The 24,431-nt window shown below is 43.5% G+C and overlaps 2 protein-coding genes across 2 annotated transcripts in view; both read left to right on the top strand.

Annotated features, from left to right (window-relative positions):
• The window catches only part of LOC311016319 (uncharacterized protein), a 558,990-nt gene that overhangs the window by 459,122 nt on the left and 75,437 nt on the right, over positions 1 to 24,431 (top strand). Inside the window, exons 22-23 of the mRNA XM_084013943.1 lie at positions 18,967 to 19,140; positions 22,018 to 22,191. Of these exons, the coding sequence (XP_083870069.1) occupies positions 18,967 to 19,140; positions 22,018 to 22,191 (348 nt within the window). The remainder of the gene's footprint in view (positions 1 to 18,966; positions 19,141 to 22,017; positions 22,192 to 24,431) is intronic.
• LOC311015815 (neoverrucotoxin subunit alpha-like) lies at positions 798 to 23,991 on the top strand (the record flags this gene model as incomplete). The annotated part of the gene is made up of 3 exons (XM_084013258.1): positions 798 to 804; positions 963 to 1,549; positions 23,942 to 23,991. 2 exons carry the CDS (start codon positions 798 to 800, stop codon positions 1,478 to 1,480), a joined length of 525 nt encoding a protein of 174 aa, XP_083869384.1. The 3' UTR covers positions 1,481 to 1,549; positions 23,942 to 23,991.

Here is a 24,431-nt window from a genome sequence, read left to right as displayed (position 1 = left end):
ACAACAGGCTCTACGTGCACGTAGAGGCACGCTTTTTTTTCTAAAACCAGATGATTTATGTTGTTCTATCGGAGCATAATGTTGACTTCAGTGAATATCATCAAAACAATGTTCCGACTGGGGCTCTAAGACCAAACTGTGATATTTTTACGACCAACGATGTAATTTTGTAGTGATTTTGTTTTGTCTGCTAATCATCAGTGATCTAGAACAGACAGGTTGCGTTCTCACTAATCCAACTTTCCTAACGGCTCTACATATATTACACTAATTATACACATATATAGAAACCTGTTCTCCAGGCAGGACCACACGGCCTCCCACAAAGAACACCCCCACTCCACATGGCTGACTGGTCGACACCCACAGCCGCCATCTTGTAACACACACACACACACACACACACACACACACACACACACACACACACACACACACACACACACTTGTATAGTATTTAGTTAGATAGGCCACTTGGACTTAGTGTATGTTTCTTTGTTTATTGTTAATAAACCCCTTATGAACATACTGCTGTGTTTATTAATGTTGTATAAGAATGAATGATATCAACCTCTTCTCTGTGAAGAATTCACAAATCCTTCAACTGTTTGTACTCATATTCTAATAGTTATTAATTATTGGCATTTGAGTACAAACTCCTTTATATTGAGACTGAGTATTGATATTAATAATTATCTATTAATAACTGAATCTGCTCCTGCTAGTTCCCCAACACTGTGTTTTTCTCTGCGATCCAACAAAACACACACCACTACACACCGGTGTCCTATTTATCAATGAAATGTAAGACGTGACCATCATCACCATCAAGTTACCGCCCCCTTGTGATGTCATATACTAATACCCAAAGTATATTTATTAAGCTTTAAAACACAAACAAAAAACACCCAATTGTCTCCAACAATAACCTTTAGCTGCATTGTGTTTGTTCTCTCCATCAGATGTCTGTGAACTGGAACTGGACACAAACACAGTCCACAGAGACCTCAAACTGGACGACACCAACAGGAAGGTGACATTTGTGTTAGACGACCATTCATATCCAGATCATCCAGACAGATTTGTCTTAGAGCCTCAGCTGCTGTGTAGAGACGGTCTGACTGGTCGCTGTTACTGGGAGGTCCAGTGGAGAGGAGTGGTTCGTATATCAGTGAGTTACAGAGGAATCCAGAGGAGAGGAGACGACACTGGGTTTGGAAGGAATGATCAGTCCTGGAGTCTGAGTTGTTATGCTGGTGGTTACTATGTCTATCACAAAAACAAAGGAACACTCATCTCATCCTCCTCCTCCCCCTCTGGTGTGGTAGCAGTGTACTTGGACTGTCCTGCTGGCACTTTGACCTTCTACAGAGTCTCCTCTAACAAACTGATCCACCTCCACACCTTCAACACCACATTCACTGAACCTCTTTATCCTGGGTTTGGAGTCTGGACTGGATCAGTGTCTCTGCGTCTCTGAAACTGTTAACAACAAACACAAAGCAAATTGTTCACGTGGTGCGATTAAATTCAGAGTCAATGCAAAGATGTGAATGAAAAAAATTCAATTCTCCTTGTCTTTCTCCCTGTTAATTCATTGTTGGAGAAAATGCTCCTGCTAAATTCACTAAGGAATTATAAACTATGATGATGCTGCAGCTGTGATTTTCCATTCATCAACGCTTTATAACGCTTGCTCTTGGGTGATGTTGGGACTTTGAACATCATGAGGGTGTTCTAGTCCTGCTGTATGTGAAAACATGTATGACATAACTTTTGTTATGATATGGAACAATAAATAAAATTGCATTTTAAAGAGAATAAACTGTTCTTGAACTGATATTTTAGCAAAAGTTTAATTAAACTATATTTTAAAACCAGTGTGACGATGTGAAAGATGCCTCGTCATGAAAATGAAAACGGGGCTGATGTTTGTTTCATTTCCCCAAGTACAGTCTGATACTATAGTATATTGAATGTGGAGATTAGTCCCATTATTATCTCTATACTGTGTTATTATTTCTAATACCTGCATCAGTTGAACTTGGTATAACTTGTGCAGGAGGCCTGCTGAATGTTGTGTTCCCAAGGACTCGTCTTCGTGTCCAGAGATACACAGACCAGCTGATGAAGACGGCTGCATGATGCATGTGAACGTGTCTGGGTATAAATGGTGACTTTGCTGCAGTGAACCTCCGTTGAATTGAATCCGGCGTCACCAACAGGCTTGGAAGAAGAGAAGCGTCCGCTGGCTGCATCTCGGCTCTGGGCAACTAATAATAATACAAAGAATGTGAGTTAAAAGTAGATCCTGAGGGTAAAGTTAGGGCCGTTGATGAGACACCAGAGTGTCCCAAAACCAAGACTGCAAACTGTCCATAAATGCAACTTGGGGTCCTTCATGAATGCAACTCCTTCACTTATAATAGACACATTTATCAACACAATTCCAATTACTATATGTCTGCATGAAAGTAATTGTTAAATATGCATATCGTTTGTTTTCATGAACGGCCGAGGTGTGTGGCACTTGAAATGTTGCTCTCACAAAGAATTGTAGGTCGGTGTGATCTCCTTTCTTTAAAGGAAAAGGAAGGTCCGTTGTATCCTAAAGGAGATCTGAAAGGATCATTGGAGCTCCTTTCCTTTGGTAAAGGAAGGTCCGTTGTATCCTAAAGGAGATCTGAAAGGATCTTTGGAGCTCCTTTCCTTTGGTAAAGGAAGGTCCGTTGTATCCTAAAGGAGATCTGAAAGGATCTTTGGAGCTCCTTTCCTTTGGTAAAGGAAGGTCCGTTGTATCCTAAAGGAGATCTGAAAGGATCATTGGAGCTCCTTTCCTTTGGTAAAGGAAGGTCCGTTGTATCCTAAAGGAGATCTGAAAGGATCTTTGGAGCTCCTTTCCTTTGGTAAAGGAAGGTCCGTTGTATCCTAAAGGAGATCTGAAAGGATCTTTGGAGCCCCTTTCCTTTGGTAAAGGAAGGTCCGTTGTATCCTAAAGGAGATCTGATAGGATCATTGGAGCTCCTTTCCTTTGGTAAAGGAAGGTCCGTTGTATCCTAAAGGAGATCTGAAAGGATCATTGGAGCTCCTTTCCTTTGCATTTAGAGAATCTGAACAGCTCTTATCATGGCGGCCACTTGTTTAATTCCGGGTCACGTCTTCAGTTAGGAACCTTCCTCAGAGAAAAAGGCCAAATCCCAACGTCCTCCCTCACAGACTCATGGACTTCGATGTGCCCTTTATGCCCACTTTCCGTAAGTCAGCATCAATGCTGACTTTGCCTGAGGGAATTACCCACAGTTCATAGCGTTGCAACGTGAAACACAGGGTTACCAGGGAAAGCCCTTAAAAAGGAAAGGACTTAAAAACAAAAAAGTAAACAAAGAGGACACCACACGTGTGGAATATTACATTTAAGTAGAAACTTTAACATTAAAGATTTAATATGGAACATAAAACACTTGAAATCATAGGCATGTCATCATAGCCTACACACCTGGTTTAATCATCAACCAGTTATTTTAATTTAGCTTATTGAAGTAAATACATTATTTGAGTGACGTCTGGTCTGGGATGATAAGAGTCTGGAAGACATTCAGATCAGGCTGTAAAACGTGAAATAAAACCCAACACTTTTAGATAATATATTTTGTGTCATCAAAGTAAAGTGACATACCGAGTGCTGTCCCATTTGTATTTCTACCATTTCAAGCCCTCACAGTTTAAGTCCCTGAGGGTTCAGGACTTAGACCTTATGTCGGATCTTCTTTCGGGTCGACAACCTGACAAGTCGTATTTTGGGGGGTTCTGTCACAACCTTGTGGTGAAATGACCGACAGATGACGTCCTAAGACAGTGGTCCTAGTGGCACTGCAATATGACCAGAAAACCTTTTTTTTTAAAACCTAAAAACTCTTTACCTCATTTAACCTGCTCAGGTATTGAAAGGAGAGACTTTAAGGAAGCCGTAAGACAAAGCCACGAGGAACGCCTCCTCCACGTGCGTTACAAACTTCTCTGCCTCGAGCTGGGATACCGGACTAAGGCAAGATTCATCACACGGAAGGTAGTGGACAAAAGAAACCTTATTAATACGATGCACTCCTATGCACGAAATTGCCTGATTGACCAACTTGAGGTCATGGATACCCTTATTGCCGAGGGAAGTGAACCGACTTCGGAGCAGCTACCTGAAGTTCCAAAATCCAAGAAGAGCAAAAAACCGCAGAGTGATGAGGTGGAGGACTCTGACCTGATATCGTTAAACATCCTTGAGAGTAGGGGTGTAACGGTTCACCAAAACCACGATTCGGTTCGACTTCGGTTTTTGACTCACGGTTCGGTTCAAACCTCGGTTTTTAAAAACCTTTTGGAAAACTTCCAGAAAAAATGTCTGGATTTTATTAAAGGATATATCAAGAACATGAACATTAGTTATATTAACAAGTAGAACACTTCTCTTTAAACAAGTCCACAACAAAAAAAAAAAATTTTTTTATTTCGATTTTTTATAAATGCTTGTATTATCACGTCAACACTTGTCGACCTGATAATAGAAGCATTCATGAAGAAAAAAAATTAAGCGAAACCTTTTCATACTCTCGCGTGAAACTCGCGTCACGGAAACAGCCAGGTATACGCTGACTGCTATTAAACACCAATGAAGAAGAAGCTGTGTAAACACGGGGGTTCCGCTAGCTCAGGTTTATTAGCCATCTTGCAGAAATGAAACTAACCTGAGTGACCTGACACACGTGTGCGGTCGGGGCGGGGATGAACCGAGGTTCGGGAAGATAGAATGAGTTTCTGAACCTAAGTCCTCTGAACCGAGGTTTTCCGTTTCGGTTCAGAACCGTTACACCCCTACTTGAGAGGATTGAGAAGAGACAAATCTAGTCTCTTAAGTGTCTCCAAACCCTGGAAGATGCATTTAAAGAAAACACTAAAACAACGAAAAATGTCGCTGACTCCCTGGAGGCTCTGTGGGGACGGATGGAAGACATGTCTGGCCAGGTGAGCACTCTCCAGGCCGAAACCTCAACCCTGGGGAAAGCGAGCATGGAGCTCAGGGACAAATTCAACGACATGGAAGCCTATTCGAGATGGTGGAACCTTTGTGTAGCCGGGATACCTGAGTGGACCGGGGAGGATATAAAGAAAATCATCATTGATCTGTTTGGCCAAATCTCCCCTGACATCGCAGACCAGCTGGCTCTTACGGTGGATATCGTGCACAGAGTGGGGCCTCGCTCTGGACACGAGCGCTCCACCCGTCGCGTCATAGTACGCTTTCTGTCATGATCACATCGAGATAAGATCTGGAAGGATGCCAGAACATCGGAGCTTCTCAAAGCAAGAGGAATAAAGATCCTGGAGGACTTAACACAAGAAGGCTTATTGTATACTTATTGTAAGTCGCTTTGGACAAAAGCGTCTGCTAAATTACCTAAATGTAAATGTAAATGAAAGCAAGGAGTCCAGAAACCAGCTATGGCCGCAGGTGGAGAAGGCGAGGAAAGAAGGGAAGAAAGCTGGCTTCAGAGGAGCGCACGCATATATTGACGGCGTAAGAATCACAGCAAAGGTCATGTAAGTTACAGACTTAAAGGGATAGTTCAGAATTTTGGACATAAGACCTATTTTCCAAGTGAGCCGGTGTGTTCGAGACATCTGGAGACGTTTTCAAGTGATTTCATTCAGTTCTTCTAGTTGCCGAGTTTGCTTATGCTATGGCTAGTGCAAGTCAATCATTCTTAGCTAGCATAGCATTAAAAATAGTCTTGCCCACTCCACAGTGCACCCGAGGCAAATCCATTGTAACGGCAGACTATCGATGTACATCTGTGTTGATAGAATGTTTGAAATAAAACCAACCTTGCATTTTTAAGGATTTATGTCTCAGCAGCAGCAACAGCGTGTCATACTTCCTAGTAGGCTATGGCAGCGGCGGAGTGGTATCACCTAGCACTTATAAGTTACCGGTTCTATAATAGTTTGTTTACCTGCTGTCATTGCTACAGACGCAGAGTAGCCTGCAGTGCTAGTTTCTTCAATCTCACAGAAATGGACACTTTTGGAGAATATACTGAAACTTTTGAAGACTCTGATGACTCTGATGAGGAGCTAGCTAGAACGATTGACTTGCGCTAGCCATAGCACAAGCGAACTCGGCAACTAGAAGAACTGAATGAAATTTCTTGAAAACATCTCCAGAGATCTCAAACACACCGGCTGACTTGGAAAATAGGTCTTATGTCCAAAATTCCGAACTATCCCTTTAAGTGAATTCATTTCAACTGACTAGATATCTGCAAACCATGTATTACTGCAGGATCCCCAAAACCAACGGAAGGGCAGCATCAATAAACTGGAGAGATCAGATGACTCCACAAAGTAGTTACTAACAAAGCAATACTATTCCATTCGTTGCACAGCAGGGACCAAAAGCACCGATCTGAGAGATAGCCTTTGTCTATGACCATGGTGTCTCTTAAATTTTAAACGAGTCCACCAAGCATGATATGAATGACAACCCTGAGGGATTAAGCACATGAGTTAAGGTTAACAACGATAAAAGATCCCTTTTGGGATGATGGCAGCTGCAGACCAGGATTTGATAGCTGCTCAGATGGGAGACAGCTTGTCTTGTGGCAGAAATGCTTACATGAGAACGCTATCAAAGGTTATACCAAGAAATTCCAACACGGTCGACGACCTACTGTGTTTCTCTTACATTTAGGTCATTTAGCAGACGCTTTTGTCCAAAGCGACTTACAATAAGTACATTTGTCAAAAGAAGGAAACAAAGAAACAACAACGTATCATTGCCGATAAAGTAAGAGCTAAAAATAGAACAAGTGTTAGGTCCTCATCTGAGTAAAGTAGTACCTTAAGAGCAACAGTGCTATGATCAGAGTGCTATAGGTAAGGTTTTTTTTTTGGGGGGGGGGTGTTAGTTTTAGTGTTAGTGGGTCATGCTATGTAGAGTCGAGGTGAAGTCTGAACAGGTGAGTCTTGAGCCTTTTTCGGAAGATGGCAGATGACTCTGCTGTCCTGACATTAGTCGGAAGTTCGTTCCACCACTGAGGCGCCAGAACAGAGAAGATTCTGGACTTTGCTGAGCGACATTTGTTTGATTTCAGCGATGGTGGTGCCAGCCGGCCAGCTGAAGTAGAGGAGCGAAGTGCTCGCTTCGGGGCATGAGGTTTGACCAGTGTTTGAAGGTAGATGGGTGCCGTTCCATTGATGGCCCTGAAGGCCAGTGCCATCGTCTTGAATTGGATGCGTGCTGCAACAGGGAGCCAGTGGAGGTCACGGAGGAGGGGGCTCACATGGGAGAATTTGGGTAGATTGAAGATAAGGCGTGCTGCAGCGTTCTGGATACGCTGCAATTGTTTAATCGCAGAGGCCGGGAGTCCGGCCAGGAGAGAGTTGCAATAGTCAAGGCGGGAGATGACCAGTGCTTGAACCAGGAGTTGCGTTGCATCCTTTGTGAGGAAGGTCTGAATCCTGCGGATATTGTAGAGGGCAAATCTGCAGGATCGGGCCACAGCAGTGATGTTGGGGGTGCAGGATAGTTAGTCATCGAGGATTACACCCAGGTTCCTCGCAGTTGACGAAGGCAATACTGTGATGCCCTCGACAGTAACCGACAGGTCCATGCGAGGGCAGTCTTTCCCTGGGATGAAGAGCGGTTCGGTTTTATTCAGGTTAAGCTTGAGGTGATGTGCAGTTGTCCAGACAGAGATGTCAGCCAGACAGTCCGAGATGCGAGTTGCAATGTGAGTGTCAGAGGTTGGGGGAAAAGAGAGGAACAGTTAGGTCTCATCTGCGTAGCAATGGTAGGAGAATCCATGCGATGCAATAACAGAACCTAGTGATCTGGTGTATAGTGAGAACAGAAGCGGTCCTAATACTGAGCCTTGAGGGACACCCGTGTCCAGAGAACAGGGTTTGGACATAGAGCCATTCCATGCGACCTGAAAGGTGCAATTTGTCAGGTATGATGTAAACCAGGTGACAGCAGAGTCAGTTATGCCAAGTTCAGCCAGAGTGGAGAGGAGGATTTGGTGGTTGACTGTGTCAAATGCAGCTGATGGGTCGAGGAGAATGAGAACGGAGGAGTGGGATGAGGCTCTGGGCGGCTGGTGACCGTTCGAGGCATAGAGGGTTGGATGTGGTGGGCTTCATGGGGAGAGAGAAAGTCACAAAGTGGTGGTCGGACTCGGTGAGCAGGGTAACAGAGAATGCCGAGATGCCACAGGATCTTGTTAAGACAAGGTCAAGTTGGTTCCCGGCCCGGTGAGTTGGTGGAGAGGGGGAGAGTGTAAGGTCAAATGCAGAGAAGAAGTCAATGAATTCAGATGAGTGCAGCTTTCCCGGGTGGATGTTGAAGTCACCGAGGACGATGAGTGGTGTGCCATCATCAGGGGAGCAGCTCGGGGGGCATCCATCTCATATAAAAAGTCACAGAGAGGACCGGGTGGGCGATAGATCACTATGATGTTGAGCTTGAAAGGAAGGGTGACAGAGACGGCGTGGAATTCAAGTGTAGATCGGGGTAGGTGGTCCAGAGGAAGGACCTGGTAGGACCATCTCGATGGGATGAGGAGCCCAGTTCCTCCTCCTCGCCCTGTTCGTCTTGGGGAGTGTGAAAACGAGTAGGCAGTTGAAAGGGCAGCTGGAGTGGCAGTGTTTTCTGGGGTGATCCAGGTCTCTGTAAGGGCCAGGAAGTGGAGAGTCTGCAGGGAGGCATAGGCTGAAATGATGTCCGCCTTCTTGACTGCAGACTGGCAGTTCCACAGCCCCCCTAGTACTTCAAGTTCCTTACCGGTGGAGAATGGTGGGTAGCAGAGATTGGATGGGTTACAGCCTCGAGTGAAGGGTCTCTGGTAAAATCTTCTCCAGTGTGATGTCCTGACTGGGATAAGACACATGGCTGTGATGGGAGGGGGTTGATATGTTATGCCTACCTCAATGGACTTCCATTGAGACTCCCACAAATAGACTCCCTTGTCTTTGTTCAGCTGTCTTCGTTCTGCTTGCCTGACGCTGTAGTGACAGCCTTTTAAGTGCTCAGTTTACTTCATGCACTGACTGTAACCCCTCCCTCCAATCAAGTCTATTGACTACAGCTGAGCTGGCTGAAACTAGCTGATTGCTCACTTAGCATAGATAGCTTCACAAGAATTTAAACAACAAGCTATCAACACAAGACTAAATGTTACAACTAGCTTTACTCACAGAATGCCTAAACCCAAATCTACAATTAGCTTCTGACTTACCAACAAGAGACAAAGCAGCTTCCTTCCTTTCTCCAGACAAAATGTGTTTTTTTCTGGAGAGGTGCACTGTAACCTGGCTGGAACAGCGGGAGTAATCTGGGTTACTTCATGACATTCAACAAGGTTTCTGTGGTTGGGACGTTGTGGGTCCACAACAGTTCCGGTTCTCCCCTCAACTGGAACTGACTCTAGTTTAAAGGATTTCTTGAAGGAGTCTTTGAGTTCTGCCATCTTTGCTGCTTTTCGCTGAACTGCTTCCTCTTTACGGCGACAAGTGCAGAGTTTGTGAGATTGTCACAGTGAGTCTTTATATGGCCATCTTCACCACACCGATAGCAGTAGCCGGCCTTGGGAACAGAAGACTATTTGATGGCTTGCCCGCCCTCTGCCCCTCACCCAACTTGCGGCCAGGTGTGGGCTTGGAAGCAGCGGATTGACTGGAGCTTAAGCTTGACTCGCGACATTTTGTAATTCAGAAAGGTAGTTCTTAGTTTGCGACTTCCCTACCTCGTGCACGCAGACTGTAGATAGGTCCCAGATCTTATAAGTAATCTCAGCTCCATCACACTTATGTGACAGAGCTTTGTAGAGACTCGGGACATTGACTGGAATGGTCAATGGACCTGCATTTATATATCACTTTTCTAACTTACTAGCTATTCAAGGTGCTTTACACTACATTCAGTCACTTACAGATACCCGTTCACACACACACACACACACACACACACACACACACACACACATTCATGATTCACTGATGGCAGAGGAGACGCCTGTACATGAATCATTCATACACATTCACACACTGATGGTACAGTATCTTGCCTGAGGACACTTCGGCATGTAAACTAGAGGAGCCGGGTTTCGAACCGCCGATCTTGAAGGACGACTTACTCTACCTTTGAGCCACAGCCGCTGCCGAGTCAAGGGATGTTTCCTGTATATTTCCCCAATTTTTGTAGGTCAGAACTTCCTAGGACACAGTAGGCCTCTGTGCACCAGATACACACATGCATAAATTTACATTTTCATTGAACTATATGCAGATGGGAGACTTATGACGTGTAGGAAATTGCACCTGTTTCTTTGGAGGATGGTTTACAGAGTTGAACACTTGATATATTTTACTGGGGCTGAGATTAAGAGGTGGACAAACCTTGCAAAGTTGATTTTAGACACAGGGAGGAGTGTGGTAGAAGAAACAGGCTAGGGTTTAATGGCCGTGGAAATGCCAAACACAATGGGTGACGTCACCATGACGACGTTCACTTCTGATCTCCAGTCTGTGCTTTAGTGACTCTTTGAACTTGGTTTTCTCCACAGAGTTCAGCAGATCTCAGAGGTTCCGTTGACCCATCAGCATCAAACAGACCTGGACTCCATATTTATGGTGAGTACATGTACAAGCTCACCTTTCACTATTAACCACATGGACTACAGATTCAATGCTGAACAGGTTCTAGTGGTCTCCATGCTGCTCAGACCCACACATGAATCCCATGTTGGGTTCTTTAGAGTTCATGATCAGTTTATCCTTCTGTTCCAGCTGCTGGAGGAGAACATCGGCACTTTTGTGAAGAACGAGCTGAAGAAGATCCAGAAGGTCCTGAATCCAGATTACCCAGAATGCTTGGAGAATGAGGATGAGGAGTTGTTGGATGGTGAGGATGAAGAGCAGAGGAGCAGCAGAGAGGCGTTTCAGAAGATCACAGTGCACTTCCTGAGGAGGATGAAGCAGGAGGAGCTGGCTGACTGTCTGCAGATCAGTAAGAGGATTTTAACAGATTTAACATGGTGGAAAGAAGAGAAGGATTCAACATGAAGAACTTCATATTTCTCCTAATAGGCTGCACACAACTTCAATGTTTAGGTTCTCTGGTTGTCTAGAGACCCGATTACAGCTGATGTCATCATAAATATGCGTACGCATGATGTCAACGTTTATGTCGTTTTGCTTCAACCATCCAGACGAGTTAGAAGCTTTAAACAGTGAATTTAAACTGTTAGCAGCATCTAAATGTCTGCTTGTTACGTGTTCGGTTGTCAGAATCGATATTCCAACAGAATCAAGTTCTACAGAGTTCAGACAGGATCACCACCGTTTCAGAGGAACAGGTGTTTCACTTCACCCAGTGACCGTGTTAACTGGTGACTTTCAGCTAGTAGTAGAGCAGATTAGTGAGACAATCGTTCACTTTGGTATAAAAGCATGAAATTTGGCACAGATACTGTCTAAGGGCCACTATTTTGGAAAAAGATGTTGGCCACTCACAAATTAAATATGGCGGCCAGTTTTTAAGATGGCCGCCATTGCTATTCAATGGTTATTAGATAAATGATTCAAACAGTGATCCAAGCATAATATTCATAATATTCTATATAAATACTCTCTAAAACATGATAATGGGAAAAGATGCTTGTCCCAAATTCAAGATGGCTGCCATTTTTAAAGATGGCCACCGGTCCTGTAGAATATTAATCATTTAAATTGTCCCAATGGTGATGCAAGCATAAAATTAGGCAGAAATACTCTTCAAGGAAGTCTCTTTTGGAAAAAAGTATGTGCCACTAAAAAATTCAGGGTGGCAACCATTTTCTAGATGGTCACCCATCCATCCATCCATCCATCCATTGTCTACCGCTTAACCTGTATTCAGGGTCGTAGGGGGCTGACCATGTAAGGTTCACTGCATCATTGATTTCTTCCACAACTGTTACTTTCTCTAGCCACTTATACTCAAGGGCAAGTTGTGGCCAGAAAACATTGGTGTCTGGGCTTGGCATTGGGGTATTTGGTGGTAAAGGATTATTTTTCTTGAAAAATGCAGGGTGGATGTTGGTGAAAAAGTCTAGAAATTCTGTCACAGACTTGACTTTTTCTGGCCCAAACCTAAGCTGCCGACGCTCCTCAGCACTGCTTTCTTTTGTCGGATGCTGAATTACATTAACGGGGGGCATTAGCTCAGGAGGTAGAGTGGGTTGGCTGGTACCCGCAATATCGCTGTTTCGATCCCCGGCTCCTCCTAGCTGTGTGTCTGGTGTCCCTGAGCAAGACGCCTCACCCTAATTGCTCCTGACGAGCTGGCTGTCGCCCTGCATGTTGACTCTGCCGTCGGTGTGTGAATGTTTGCGTGAATGGGTGAATGTCGGTCAACAATGTAAAGCGCTTTGGATAAAAGCGCTATATAAATGAGGACCATTTTTAACTACAGAGACACTGGTGCCATAGAATGATGTTTTAGCAGTTGTTGCAGAAGGATTGTGGTCAATGTTGTCCATGACAGCAGTGGTGAACAGCCCTTTCCGTAGCACCAGTGGACAGACCTCACCCTCCTCAACATACTTGCTTACTGTGGCATCTCCCAGTTGAGCTGATATCTCTAGCACCCGATCATATGAGATACTCATACCATGTTCATGCAGTATTTCAAACAGACTTCTCTTCCTGGTTTTAGCTAACACAGACATACCAATATATACTGGGAATGGAGTTTCTCTGTCTTTTGAATACCTGTGGGCAGCTGCTCTCTCTTTGTACCAGGAGAAGCAGTTGTACTGCAACAGTTGTGACTTTCATTTAACATTTTGGGAGTTTGTTGTATGATAAAGGCCGAGCGGTTATCCTTTTACCACCTGAATCATAGACATAGTACACATTTATGTATGGGATACAACTAGGTTTGGGTAACCTACACCTAGCCCGATCATTCATTCAGTGCTATTTAAGTCCTGTGTGATCGGTACACCTTCCAGGTAAGCATACATGAACAAGTCTTGCCCCTCTTACCCTTGGCTCGGCTCTCCCGCGCTGGCACAACCTGTCAATTCAGATGCGGCTATCTAACTACATAAATTACTAGCTAATTGATGAGGGGCTGTTAGACAGCATTTGGGACACTAAACTTAGCTATACTATTACTACTAGTCAAGAACTACAGTCTAAGTAAAACTAGATCAGCTGACACGGAACCCCATGCTGAGTTCCACAGCAGTGAAGTCACCAGTGTGCCCTGGTTGTGTAATGACGTTCACTCTATTAAACAAAACCTTCCTTAACACATTACATTGAGCTCTGACAGAAATGGTGGCCAATCTTGAAAATGGTCGTCATCATGAATTTTTGAGTGGCACACAGCTTTTTCCATGAGAATGTTCCTTTAAGAACATTTGTACCAGTCTTGATGACAGCATCATCATTTGATAAATTGATGTAAGGATTTAAGAGAAATGGCGGCCATCTTGAAAAATGGTTGTCATCTTGATTTTTTTTCAGGGACAAGCACTGTTCTCCAAAAAAACATTCTTAAGAGAGTATTTTCACAAAATGTTATGCCTACATCACAGTAGTGATGTCCAAATGAAGCTTCATGAAGCATTTTCTTTATTTTCTGAGCCCAATAGATGGCGCTCTCTGTTCAACAAAGGGTTGAAGGCCTATATATTTCCATTGCTTTCAACCCTTTGTTGAACAGAGAGCGCCATCTATTGGGCTCAGAAAATAAAGAAAATGCTTCACGAAGCTTCATTTGGACATCACTACATCATAGTTTGAACGATCGACATAATGAGCATTTGACATAAATAGCGGCCATATTGAAAAAATGTGCCGCCATTTTGAATTTTTGGGTGGCCAACAACTTTTTCCCAAAAAGTGACCCTTAGAGAGTATCTGTGCCAAATTTCATGCTTTTACACCAAAGTGAACGATTCTCTTGAAATTTGCAATTAATCTGCTGCACTTCACCCAGTGACCGTGTTTACTCGTGACATTCAGCTAGGAACTAAATTGTTGGGAGATGAAACCAAAAAATGTATTTAAAACAGGCTTCTACGAGGACACCTCCATGTTTTCAATGGTGGCGTCTCAGCGTGGAGGATTACGGTATACCAGGATATTTAGAAATCCCAACGGTACTATTTTCAACACCGTCATCAACAACGTCTCTTTCTATGATGCTGTATTGTGATGTGTTGTAGTGACCAGCAGACGCCACCGGAGGTCAGTGATGCGATACAAGAGGCTCTTTCTTTATTCTCCAGCGCTCCACTGACTCACTGAGCTTTGCAGCTGCATTTCAAAGTGTTATGTCCCTCCAGTTCTGTGTGTTTTGTAAATGTCTGTTATTTTATTATATTTTCACTTCATCAGCTGAACCTGATTTTGTGTCCAATAGTTTGATTTAATCATGAAAGAAGCTCATGATGTCACTACTACTGAGGACTATAGGAATACATGGCTCTAACACATGGCTTGTTCATAGACTGTTAAAGGTAGTGATGTCTAAATGAAGCTTCGTGAAGCATTTTCTTTATTTTCTGAGCCCAATAGATGGCGCTCTCTGTTAAACAAAGGGTTGAAAGCAATGGAAATATATCGGCCTTCAACCCTTTGTTGAACAGAGAGCGCCATCTATTGGGCTCAGAAAATAAAGAAAATGCTTCATGAAGCCTCATTTGGACATCACTAGTTAAAGGGTCTGTAGGATCCACTAACTGGGTTCCTTTGTTGTTTATTCAGGAACCGCTGGTCCAGTGTACCAACGTAAACTCAAGTCTTACCTCAAGAAGAAGTTCCAGTGTTTGTTTGAGGGCATCACTAAAGCTGGAAACCCAACCCTCCTGAATCAGGTCTACACAGAGCTCCACATCACAGAGGGAGGGACTGCAGAGGTCAATGACCAACATGAGGTCAGACAGATTGAAACGGCATCCAGGAAATCAGACAGACCAGAAACAACCATCAGACAAGAAGACATCTTTAAAGGCTCACCTGGAAGGGATGAACCAATCAGAACAGTGATGACAAAGGGAGTGGCTGGCATCGGGAAAACAGTGTTAACACAGAAGTTCACTCTGGACTGGGCTGAAGACAAAGCCAACCAGGACATACAGTTCACGTTTCCATTCACTTTCAGAGAGCTGAACCTGCTGAAAGAGAAGAAGTTCAGCTTGGTGGAACTCCTTCATCACTTCTTCACCGAAACCAAAGAAGCAGGAATCTGCAGGTTAGAAGAGTTCCAGTTTGCGTTCATCTTTGACGGTCTGGACGAGTGTCGACTTCCTCTGGACTTCCACAACAACGAGATCCTGACTGATGTTACAGAGTCCACCTCGGTGGATGTGCTGCTGACAAACCTCATCAGGGGGAAACTGCTTCCCTCTGCTCGCCTCTGGATAACCACAAGACCTGCAGCAGCCAATCAGATCCCTCCTGGGTGTGTTGACATGGTGACAGAGGTCAGAGGGTTCACTGACCCACAGAAGGAGGACTACTTCAGGAAGAGGTTCAGAGATGAGGAGCAGGCTAACAGGATCATGGCCCACATCAAGACCTCACGAAGCCTCCACATCATGTGCCACATCCCTGTCTTCTGCTGGATCACTGCTACAGTTCTGGAGGACGTGTTGAAGACCAGGGAGGGAGGGGAACTGCCCAAGACCCTGACCAACATGTACACCCACTTCCTGGTGGTTCAGTCCAAACTGAAGAACGTCAAGTATGATGGATGAGCTGAGACGGATGGACACTGGAGTCCATAGAGCAGGAAGATGATTAAGTCTCTAGGAAAACTGGCTTTTGAGCAGCTGCAGAAAGGAAACCTGATCTTCTATGAACCAGACCTGAAAGAGTGTGGCATCGATATCAAAGCAGCCTCAGTGTACTCAGGAGTGTTCACACAGGTCTTCAGAGAGGAGAGAGAACTGTACCAGGACCAGGTGTTCCGCTTCATCCATCTGAGTGTTCAGGAGTTTCTGGCTGCTCTTCATGTTCATCTGACCTTCGTCAACTCTGGTGTCAATCTGATGGCAGAAGAACAAACAACCTTCTCTGGGTCTAAAGTCGATAGAGACACAAATAAACTAAAACATCTGCACCAGAGAGCTGTGGACAAGGCTTTACAGAGTCCAAACGGACACCTGGACCTGTTCCTCCGCTTCCTTCTGGGTCTGTCACTAGAGACCAATCAGAAACACCTACGAGGTCTGCTGACACAGACAGGAAGTAGCTCACAGGCCAAAAACAAAACAGTCCAGTACATCAAGGGAAAGGTTGATGAGGATCTGTCTCCAGAGAGAAGCATCAATCTGTTCCACTGTCTGAATGAACTGAATGATCATTCTCTGGTGGAGGAGATCCAACAGTCCCTGACTTCAGGACGTCTCTCCTCCAATAAACTGTCTCCTGGTCAGTGGTCAGCTCTGGCCTTCATCTTACTGTCATCAGAAAAACATCTGGACGTGTTCGTTCTGAAGGAATACTCTGCTTCAGAGGAGGCTCTTCTGAGGCTGCTGCCGGTGGTCCAAGCCTCCAGAAAAGCTCTGTAAATATCGTTTTTTATTCAGAAAACAACAACAAACCATCTTGGAATTACAAGGTTCTATCTGCATTCTGAACCATTTGATTGGTTTTCCCAACTGCAAAAGGTAAAGAAGTAAAAAGTAGTTCCAAATAGTTACTTAAAGTGATGGTTCAGAGTAAAATGCACCCTAGGTAATTTCCACCATGACATCCAGCCAAATCCCCCCTCGGAAGCATTTTTAGCGATGGTCAGCATTGGTCAAGATAGGGCGATCAGCCGAATGGCTTAGTAATAACGCAATGGTGCATAGTTTATATCTCGTAAATTTCCCCACTAATAATCCATGGAATGTTACCAATCTTCTGCAGTAGTACACATAGGGTCTGTACTCACAAAACGAGACATTTTAAAGTTTGTAAGTACATCAGGAGTTTATTTAAAAGAACACTTGCCTGATAGCTTCTACTGCTAAAGCTACCGCTGTTGCGTAGACGGCACTTCCGTGTTTACCCAGCTTCTTCTTCTTCTTCGTTTTAAATGCCTCGTTTATGCCTTCTTTAAAATGCCCCGTTTTGTGAGTACAGACCCTATGTGTACTACTGCAGAAGTTTGATTACATTCCATGCATTATTAGTGGGGAAATTTACGAGATATACACTATGTACCATAGCGCTAGTACTAAGCCATTTGGCTGATCGCCCTATCTTGACCAATGCTGACCATCCCTAAAAATGCTTCCGAGGGGGTGTTTGGCTGGATGTCATGGTGGAAATTACCTCGGGTGCATTTTACTCCGAACCATCACTTTAAGAGTAAAGGTAAGAAAGTATTTAGTGAAAAAACTACTCGAGTAATGAGTAACTTCTGAGTAACTTCTGATTATTGTGGCCCCGCACCTGGTAATCTGACATACATAAAAATCAATGCTTTCTCTAACATTAAGTGTTTGTCACCTTTGCTGAAAGAAAAGAAAAAACACCGCTCACTGTTTCATCCAGCGTCTCTCCTCTCTGTCTGTTTCACAGAGGGGCGGGGCACACACACACACACACACACAGTGATCGATAGTCATGTCGAAGACATTTATTCTAACTTTTCTCTGAGTTTTGTTGACATAAGAATGACTCGACCCACAAGAATCTGCGTGATGAGCAGCTACAAACAGAATCTCACATCAGAAACATTCAGAAATGAACTGATTCACAACTGAAAGTGAAACTTAAATAGGATCGACAGATTCACTGACTTTGGACGGTAAAAGTCGGGGGGGATTTCAAATAGTGGGCGGTATATTGTGACTCCTCCATAAATAATTGCACAAACACTTGCATATTTATGCACATTTGTCTCTGAATGACAAGGATTTAGAATTAGAACTACTAGAATGTTTCTTCAGTAAATGTCTTTGATTCATCAGCCACATGATTAGACACCATTTGACGAGAAAAATGCTCTAAAATTGTAAAACACAGAATTTAGAAAAATTAAAACTGAAAACATTTGGGAAACGGAATCTGGCACAAATTAAAACGGATTTCATAGGGCCCCACCGGCGCTATCCCTATGTTCCCCGGGTCCTCAGTTCCCCATTTTTTCCAAAAAAGGGTCCTATGTTCCCCGGTCACAACACATATTTTGTTTAGTTTATTTAAACTGTCGAGAAAAGACAATTTACAGCCTTAATCTCTCCTCATCTAGGCCTATTTGGTCTAGCACTGATGGTGGAAAAAATAACAGACTGGGGAACATAGGACCCTTTTTCAACAATAGACAAGATGTTCCCCGGTCACATACAAAGCAGGGGAACATAGGTACACTCCTGCCCTACCTACAGTGTCCTTCAAACCACCAGATAATAATTACCTGCGAGGGAGGGAGGCCAGGCTGTGGGCTTGGCCCATGACAGAGCCCAGAGGTCAGCCTTAGTCCAAGCTCACGGACCCCAGGGCCTGGGTGTCTGGACCAGCTAACCCCAGCCAGCTAGTTTCCTTATATTACCAGATCAGGTAATGCTAGCCAGCTTATGCTAGCTTCATATGTTCATTCTACCCGGATAATGCTAATTTCCTCTGCTCCTTGTTGCTGCTGCCACTGAGCAACCACAGCAACATGACAAAGAAGCAGAACGCGATTGGTCCTCCTGTGTGCATTTGACCTGCTGATTGGCTCACAAGTAGAACCTTAGAGAACCAAGGTGGTTTGACTTCGGAAATAGAACCTTTTTGTTTCCTAAATAAAACACCTCACATAATGTTACTAAGTTGTCATAGAATAAGAATATGTGAATAACTTAATTATGACAAAAATGTCAGTTAGAACCTGAGGTGATGAACAGTTGTTTGTAATTGTTTCATCACTAATTTCTGATTCCTCTTCAGACTCAGTGGCTGTAAGCTCTCAGAGAGAAGCTGTGAAGGTCTGTCCTCAGTTCTCAGCTCCCAGTCCTCCAGTCTAAAAGACCTGGACCTGAGTAACAACGACCTGCAGGATTCAGGAGTGAAGCTGCTGTCTGCTGGCCTGGAGAGTCCACACTGTCAACTGGAAACTCTCAGGTCAGATTCAACTACTTTGAGAAGTTTACCTATGAAGCTTTCAATGATGCGTTTACATGCACCAAATATTCAGTTATTTATATTCACGTATTCCTAAAAAGACACGTCTGCTACTAATCTGTTTACATGGCTGATGAAATACTGTTTCTGCTGCTAACGACTTGCCAGCAAATTAACAAAACAAAACTTTTGTCAAAACCAAACCTCTTGTTTATCTTTTCCCTGCCGTTCGATGTTTTAATAGTTTTATAAATCCACCTGGTGTCTATAAATGCTGTTGCAAACGTCAGTCTACGTTTGTGAACGTCACTCCATGAACATGTGAGCCTGAACTACAACACCAGACTGTCTCTGCTGTCAAGGTGGAGCCAGTTTGAACCACTTTCTATACAGTTGAGTTTATTGAGTTTTATATGAAATGAACTAATATTCTTGTCACGGTGGCTGAAGCAGCAGGGAGGACCCACATGCAGACTCAAAGCTATGCAGATGCAATGAAGACATATTATTCATGAAAACACCCCCTAGTGGCCAGCAGGGAGAATGCAGCTTTAAGGACCTTCAGGCTTGACTTCACTTTTCTGAACCAGAGGTTGATGCCTGATTGGAATATCAACTCTGACAACTGAACATGAACCAACCAGACATTTTGATGCTGCTGACAGTTTTAATTCAAAGTTTAAAGCTTCTAACTCGTCTGCACGGCGGAGACAAAACGCCATTTTAACACCAACATGTGCACACACATTTATGATGACAATGATTTTAAAAGCCTCTATAGCAAGGGTCACTAAGAGGTGGAGCTTGGCCCAGATCCAGACCCAGACCCCGTCCTATCTGGAACCAGACCCATAACTGATAGATCATTGAGAATTATGAAATGATGACGGAGCGTTTCCATTTTACTGCTGCAGCGTTAGCATCACTACACTGGTTCAGATGGTTGGAGGCTAAATCATCTCACTGGTTGCTACTCACAAACACTTAATTACCCAGTAATGCAACGGGGTGAAACGTTAACTCTGAACTTAATCAAATCTGTGCAAGAGTTTCTGTGAGTGACGTTTCTATGGTGACAACTGACGAGACTCACTGACAGCTGACAGATCGATCAGAGAGTGGAGGTGATAAACGTCAGTCAGGTCAGTGAAATCTAGAGCCGATAGATAAATGAATTATCTGGTCAGTTCAACGGTCAGTTGAAAAACAACAACACATTCTAGTTGGGACTTAACTATACCCAGATGTTGCATGAGCGAAGGTGTAAGGAATGTTTAGGTTAGGAGGAAGATGAGACGAGGCCTAGCTGTAAATTAAGCTTAGCTGTCTGATGAGGCCCCGAGACATAAATTAGTGATGTCTTTGTGTGTGCGTTACACACCAGCTTCAGGAAACAAAGCCCATATAAAGGAGTAACTAAGTATAATTTTGCCACCTAAATGGCTGAGCAAAACATGATAAGTATAAGTACAAAATATAGCTTTAGGATGGAGCGCGTGGCAACCTCTCTTCCATTGGAGAGGAAGAGGATAAATTTACTAAGGTGTCAGGATGAGCGAGAAGAAGGCAGATCAGGAAGTAGAGGGCTTTAAAAGACATGTGGTAGGGAGAGTTGGATTTCCTTAGATTCGAGAGCAAGAAAGGACTTCCCAGGTGGAACATTTGCAGAGACTGTAGGAAGGACTCTGCTAGGGATTCGGAACGACCGAGTGTGGCCACGTACACGTTTCAGACGCAGGCTTGATACCTGTTTAAATAAAGATCATTCTTATTCCACCTGCCTGACTCCGAAGATTCATTTATCACCAACCTACACATCGACATCTTTGGGGAACCTGCCAAAGAAACTACATAAGTTCACATGGCTGCCCTCAAAGAGAAACGCTGACAGTGAGAACAGAGCTTGGAATCAAGACGGACTCTTTTCTTGCAACTGGCAGTATGAAAAAGTTTCGCTGCATTTTTATAAATGCTTGTATTATCAGGTCAACACTTGTCATCACTTGTTGACCTGATAATACAAGCATTTATAAAAATTCAGCGAAACTTTTTCATACTCTCGCGTGAAACTCGCGTCATGGCAACAGCTTGGTAAACACGGAAGTGGCGTCTAGGCAGCGGTAGCGTTAGCAGCAGAGGATAGAAGCTATCAGGCAAGTGTTCTTTTAAATAAACTCCTGGTGTACTTACAAACTTTCAAATGCCTCGTTTACTACTGCAGAAGTTTGGTAACATTCCATGCATCATTAGTGGGATTATTTACGAGATATACATAATGTACCATTTGCGCCAGTACTAAGCCATTCGGCTGATCGCCCTATCTTGACCAATGCTGACCATCACTAAAAATGCTTCCGAGGGGGGATTTGGCTGGATGTCATGGTGGAAATTACCTAGGGTGCATTTTACTCAGAACCATCACTTTAAGAAGCACATTTTCAAAGCTGTGTTTTGTATTTTACTGTTATTATCAGAGTACTTGTTATTCATAATTCCTCCAGTTCAACATGAAAACTATAAACATTGTTGAAATGTTATTGAATTACAGCCTTTTTTCTTTGCTAGATGGTTTAAAATCAATACCAGATCTTTGTTGGCACACCAGGTCTGAAGACAGACCACATAGACTGTTTCAACTGTTGTTTCTTCTCTTTTCTAACGCTTCAATTTCTCTCTCAATCATTTCAGCTCGTCTCTTGTCTTTCTTTTAACGTCCTCCTCTGTGCATCTCTGTCCATCACTCAGCCACGCTTATCCCACCCAGTACAACATCAACACAGCAAAAGACAAATATCACTTTTTCTCATTTTAAAAAGTGGACAAATGGACATAAGTCTATGTAAAGTCCCCAGAAGTGACAGAAGTGTGTGTCTTCAGTCTGTCAGGTTGTCTGATCACAGAGGACGGCTGTTCTTCTCTGGCCTCAGCTCTGGAATCCAACCCCTCCTATCTGAGACAGCTGGACCTGAGCTACAATCATCCAGGAGACTCAGGAGTCAAGCTGCTGTCTGCTGGACTGGAGGGTCCACACTGGAGACTGGACACTCTCAGGTGAGGACAGATGGACAGACATCAGACTGGACACTCTCAGGTGAGGACAGATGGACAGACTTCAGACTGGACACTCAGATGAGGACAGATGGACAGACATCAGACTGGACACTCAGGTGAGGACAGATGGACAGACTTCAGACTGGACACTCTCTGGTGAGGACAGATGGACAGACATCAGACTGGACTCTCAGGTGCGGACAGGTGGACAACAGCTCCAGACTGTGTCTCCATCTCTGACTGAGGAACTGGGGTTCATGTTTAATGGGATTGAGTGAATAACAAAACCATTCACATACATCTGTAACTTATCATTCCAAACTGGTACATTTCCCCAAAAAAATGAAAATAGCAAAAGTCATACCTCTGTACAAATCTGGGAACAAACACCAATTCACAAATTACAGACCGGTCTCATTATTGCCACAATTCTCCAAAATTCTTGAAAAGCTATTCAATAATCGACTGGATATATAATTTCATAGATAAGCACAAACTGCTCAGTGAAAATCAATACGGATTCAGAGCAAATAGATCTACATCAATGCTCCATAATCGCGCTTAAAAAAATAACTAGTTTATCAAGAGATGAACACAAAGCAACAAATCTTCCGTTATTTCATTCATTGACGTTGACGATAACACATACTGTGATTTGATTGGCCTGATGCCAACGAGTTCGTGGCTTCCCTTTACACTGTCCTGACCAATCACAGGGGAACAGTGTCGTGACCATAGCCTCACCTGATTGGTCAATCATTCTTTTTTTTTAATAATAATTATTAATGTAAATAATTCACATATCCTTCAACTGTTTGTACTCATATTCTAATAGTTATTAAATATTGGCATTTGAGTACAAACTCCTTTATATTGAGACTGAGTATTGATATTAATAATTATCTATAATTAACTGAATCTGCTCCTGCTAGTTCCCCAACACTGTGTTTTTCTCTGCGATCCAACAAAACACACACCACTACACACCGGTGTCCTATTTATCAATGAAATGTATGACGTGACCCATCACCATCAAGTTACCGCCCCCTTGTGATGTCATATACTAATACCCAAAGTATATTTATTAAGCTTTCAAAACACAAACCAAAAAACACCCAACTGTCTCCAACAATAACCTTTAGCTGCATTGTGTTTGTTCTCTCCATCAGATGTCTGTGAACTGGAACTGGACACAAACACAGTCAGCAGAAACCTCAAACTGGACGACACCAACAGGAAGGTGACACGTGTGTCAGACGACCAGTCATATCCAGATCATCCAGACAGATTTGTCTCACGGCCTCAGCTGCTGTGTAGAGACGGTCTGACTGGTCACTGTTACTGGGAGGTCGAGTGGAGAGGAGGGGTTCATATATCAGTGAGTTACAGAGGAATCAAGAGGAGAGGAAACGACTCTGGGTTTGGAATGAATGATCAGTCCTGGAGTCTGTATTGTTATGGTGGTCGTTACTGTGTCTATCACAAAAGCAAAGAAACACTCATCTCCTCCTCCTCCTCCTCCTCCTCCTCCTCTGGTGTGGTAGCAGTGTACTTGGACTGTCCTGCTGGCACTTTGACCTTCTACAGAGTCTCCTCTAACAAACTGATCCACCTCCACACCTTCAACACCACATTCACTGAACCTCTTTATCCTGGGTTTACAGTCTGGTCTGGATCAGTGTCTCTGTGTCTCTGAAACTGTTCACAACAAACACAAAGCGGTGCGATTACATTCAGAGTTGATGCAAAGATGTGAATGAAAACAGCAGTTTGTAATCAGTCAGGTTCATTCCTCCTTGTACTTGTTGTAAATGTATTAATGCTTGTGTAAATGTACTTAAATGAATGGAGTATATCGGGATGGCTTTGTCTTTAGACTGAACCTTGTCGTGTTGAGGAACATGCATTAGTGACTGGAGCAAATAGTGGCTGTCCAGTGAAAACCATCAACATGAAACACAGAGCACACACAGATTAGAATAGAAAACATAATGTATTTAACATATTACAAATAAAAAACATATTAAACTGTTTGTTCATTGTTGGAGAAAATGCTCCTGCTAAATTCACTAAGGAATTATAAACTATGATGATGCTGCAGCTGTGATTTTTCATTCATCAACGCTTTATAATGCTTGCTCTTGGGTGATGTTGGGACTTTGAACATCATGAGGGTGTTCTAGTCCTGCTGTATGTGAAAACATGTCCTGACATAACTTTTGTTATGATATGGAACAATA

The sequence above is a fragment of the Eutrigla gurnardus genome (assembly GCF_963514095.1).
Source record: "Eutrigla gurnardus genome assembly, chromosome: 7".
Taxonomy (NCBI): domain Eukaryota; kingdom Metazoa; phylum Chordata; class Actinopteri; order Perciformes; family Triglidae; genus Eutrigla; species Eutrigla gurnardus.
The sequence above is the reverse complement of the archived record's forward strand: the minus strand, read 5'-3'. Positions and strand labels throughout refer to the sequence as shown.